The 3,088-nt window shown below is 39.9% G+C and overlaps 1 protein-coding gene across 1 annotated transcript; it reads left to right on the top strand.

Moving 5' to 3' along the window:
* The first annotated feature begins 221 nt into the window (after positions 1-221).
* On the top strand, positions 222-737 carry LOC110893644 (uncharacterized mitochondrial protein AtMg00810-like). Its single transcript, XM_022140727.1, has one exon. The coding sequence runs from the start codon at positions 222-224 to the stop codon at positions 735-737; it is 516 nt and encodes a 171-aa protein (XP_021996419.1).
* Positions 738-3,088: the final 2,351 nt, after the last annotated feature.

Here is a 3,088-nt window from a genome sequence, read left to right on the forward strand (position 1 = left end):
GCTACTATTAGGACTATCTTATCACTTGCTGTCACAAATAAGTGGTCTCTTAGACAATTAGATGTCCAAAACGCCTTTCTGGATGGTGATCTTCAAGAGACAGTTTATATGCGACAACCCCTGGCTTCGTTGATCAAACCAGGCCAGATCATGTGTGCTTATTACACAAGTCCTTATATGGGCTCAAGCAAGCTCCCCGTGCCTGGTTTACAAAACTGTCAATGGCTCTTCTTCACTTGGGTTTTCACGGGTCCAAAACTGACCCGTCCTTATTCATTCTCAATTCAAGTGGCATGCTTGTCTATCTTCTTGTGTATGTAGACGACATTATCATTACATGTAATCATTCTGGGGCTGTTAATGATGTTATTAAAGATCTCAGCTCTATGTTTGCACTCAAAGATTTGGGTCAGTTACATTATTTCTTGGGCATTGAAGTGGTGCATCATGGTTCTGATCTGGTTTTGTCTCAACGCAAATATATTCTTGATATTCTTCACCGAGCAGGTCTCGCTGACTGCAAACCCGTATCATCCCCTATGAGTACCTCTCATGTCTTCTTACTTGATGATAGTCCTTTACTTGATGATCCTTCCAGATACAGGCAGACGGTAGGTGCTCTTCAATATGCAACCTTAACTCGCCCGGACATTGCCTTTGCAGTTAATAAGGTGTGCCAATTTATGCATGCTCCTACTGAGAATCACTGGGCTGGTGTGAAGCCTACTATTATCTGAAGGGTACGACTCATCTTAGCCTACTATTTCGTCACAACACAGATTCCAGGCTACAAGCCCTTTCTGACTCCCATTGGGCTACTAATCTTCGGGCATTCTCGGATTCTGACTGGGCTGGTTGCCCTCTTGATCGTCGATCCACGGGGGGATATGCTATCTATCTGGGTTCCAACCTTATTTCTTGGTCTGCTCGCAAACAACGTACTGTCTCTCGATCTTCAACAGAATCCGAATATAAGGCTATTGCTGATACTGTTGCAGAACTGATATGGTTAAAAGCTCTCCTTCATGAACTCGGTCTGGTTAGCAAGGCACCAATGCTTTGGTGTGATAATCTTGGTGCAACCTATCTCTCTGCCAATCCAGTGTTTCATGCCCGCACAAAGCATGTTGAAGTAGTGTTAGGAAACTTTATTTGTAAGTATTGAAGAAAATCTCAAACAACTGGATCTCTGAAGAAGATAACAGTCCTGAAGAACACAGCAAGATGAAGAAAATCAGTTGGGACAACTGAAAAGCAAAGTATCTACTACAAAGAATCACAAGTTGATCAAGAGTTGATTTGGATTATCAGAGAAGGTCATTTCTGATGGATCTGATGATATTTCTGATGAAATATCACCAGTTTCTGACATATTCTGATCACCAGACTTTCTGATGATTTGTTCACCAGAATTTCTGATGAAGTGGTTTATCAGAAATTCTGATGAAAGACCCACTTGTCTAAAAATCACAACTCTATCCTGCCACCCATGACCGAAGCATGACATTATTGGTTTTCATGATTACAAATGCAACTTGAACGATGGATTCAATGAATATGTCAAATTGCTACTTTACGCAAGACTTATTGCATGAATAAACAATTGTTTATTCATGTCCACAGCCGTCTATAAATAGAAGGCTCGAGAGGCAGAAGATACTTGAATTTGAAGCTTAGCATTCACATACAAACACCCAAACTCCACTGCTCTTCTCACCCACAGAAATCAAGATTCATTTGTATTAGATAATAATCTTACAATCACCTTGTTAAACTAATTTGTTTCAAAGTGATATAAACTTGATAATTCTGTAGGTCTTGTTTCTTGAAAGTCTGATTTCCATTTCCGCACATCTTTTTCACATATACTGAAATCACTTGCCATATTACGTAAAAAGAAGTTGTTAAGGCCATACTGGGTCCAACAATTGGTATCAGAGCAGATTGAATAAATTATTTTCAAACGATCAATCGCTCTTCTTCTTTTTTCTAAATATGGCCAGCTTTCAAACCTGGAATAATGCTTTCAACATTGGCTCTATGTCCAAACCTCCGACTCTGGTCAGGGAGGAATACCCCCAATGGAAAATCAGGATGATCAATTTCCTTAATGGTCATGACCGAGCTCTGTTTAGATCCATTGGAAGGGGTCCACATATACCAATGACTAAAATACCTGCAATTCCAGCAACTGACCAACTACCTGCTATCCCTGCCTCCCGAGCTCCCAAAATTGAAATACTTTGGAGTGAGGAAGACAAGGAACTGGTAGCAGGGGATGAAAGTGCAAAATCACTCTTAATAATGGCCATCCCCAATGACATATTTTCACAAGTTGATGCTTGTGCATCAGCTAAGGAAATATGGGACCAGTTGGAAAATCTTTGTGAAGGAGGAGAAAGGATGAAAAGAAACAAGAGAACAAACAACGTATCATCCTATGAAAGGTTTAAAAGTTTACCTAATGAAAAGTTAAATGACACATATCAAAGGTTCACAAAACTTTTAAACGAGCTAAAGAAATTTGGAATAACTAAATCAAATGATGAAAGAAACATAAAATTTCTTGATGCTTTGCCTAGAGAATGGAGGAGTCTCACAATGACTTTGTCCTCAACCTTAGAACTAGGAAACATGAGTCTTCATGACTTATATAGCATCTTGATCCCCAAAGAGGAAGAAATATTTGAAGAAACCATTCAAAGAGGGGGATCTTTAGCTCTTATCTCTAACTCACAGAGACAAACAACTTCCAATGATCCACAACCATCAAACAGCCAGACCTTTGAAACTTCTGATTCATCATCAGATTTTTCAGCCTTTGCTGATGCAATAGCACTGCTCACCAAAACATTTGAGCAGAGGTTGAGGGGAGGAGGCCAGAGGTACCAGAGGAGTGATAGAAGGAGGATGGATGATAGATCTTAAGAATAAGTTAGATCTAAGGATAAAGGAAAGGCTGAGGTGCTGTGTTACAAGTGCAAGCAAAAAGGTCATTATGCATCTGAGTGTAAGACCAAGAAGCTGAAAGATGTTGCTTACTATGAAAAGAAGCTTGAGGAAGCTAAGAAGCAACAACAGCAAGTCA

This window comes from Helianthus annuus, chromosome 7, assembly GCF_002127325.2.
Source record: "Helianthus annuus cultivar XRQ/B chromosome 7, HanXRQr2.0-SUNRISE, whole genome shotgun sequence".
Lineage (NCBI taxonomy): Eukaryota > Viridiplantae > Streptophyta > Magnoliopsida > Asterales > Asteraceae > Helianthus > Helianthus annuus.

Coding starts and splice junctions, on each gene's coding strand:
- LOC110893644 (XM_022140727.1), top strand. CDS start 222: ATGGCTCTTCTTCACTTGGGTTTTCACGGGTCCAAAACTGACCCGTCC.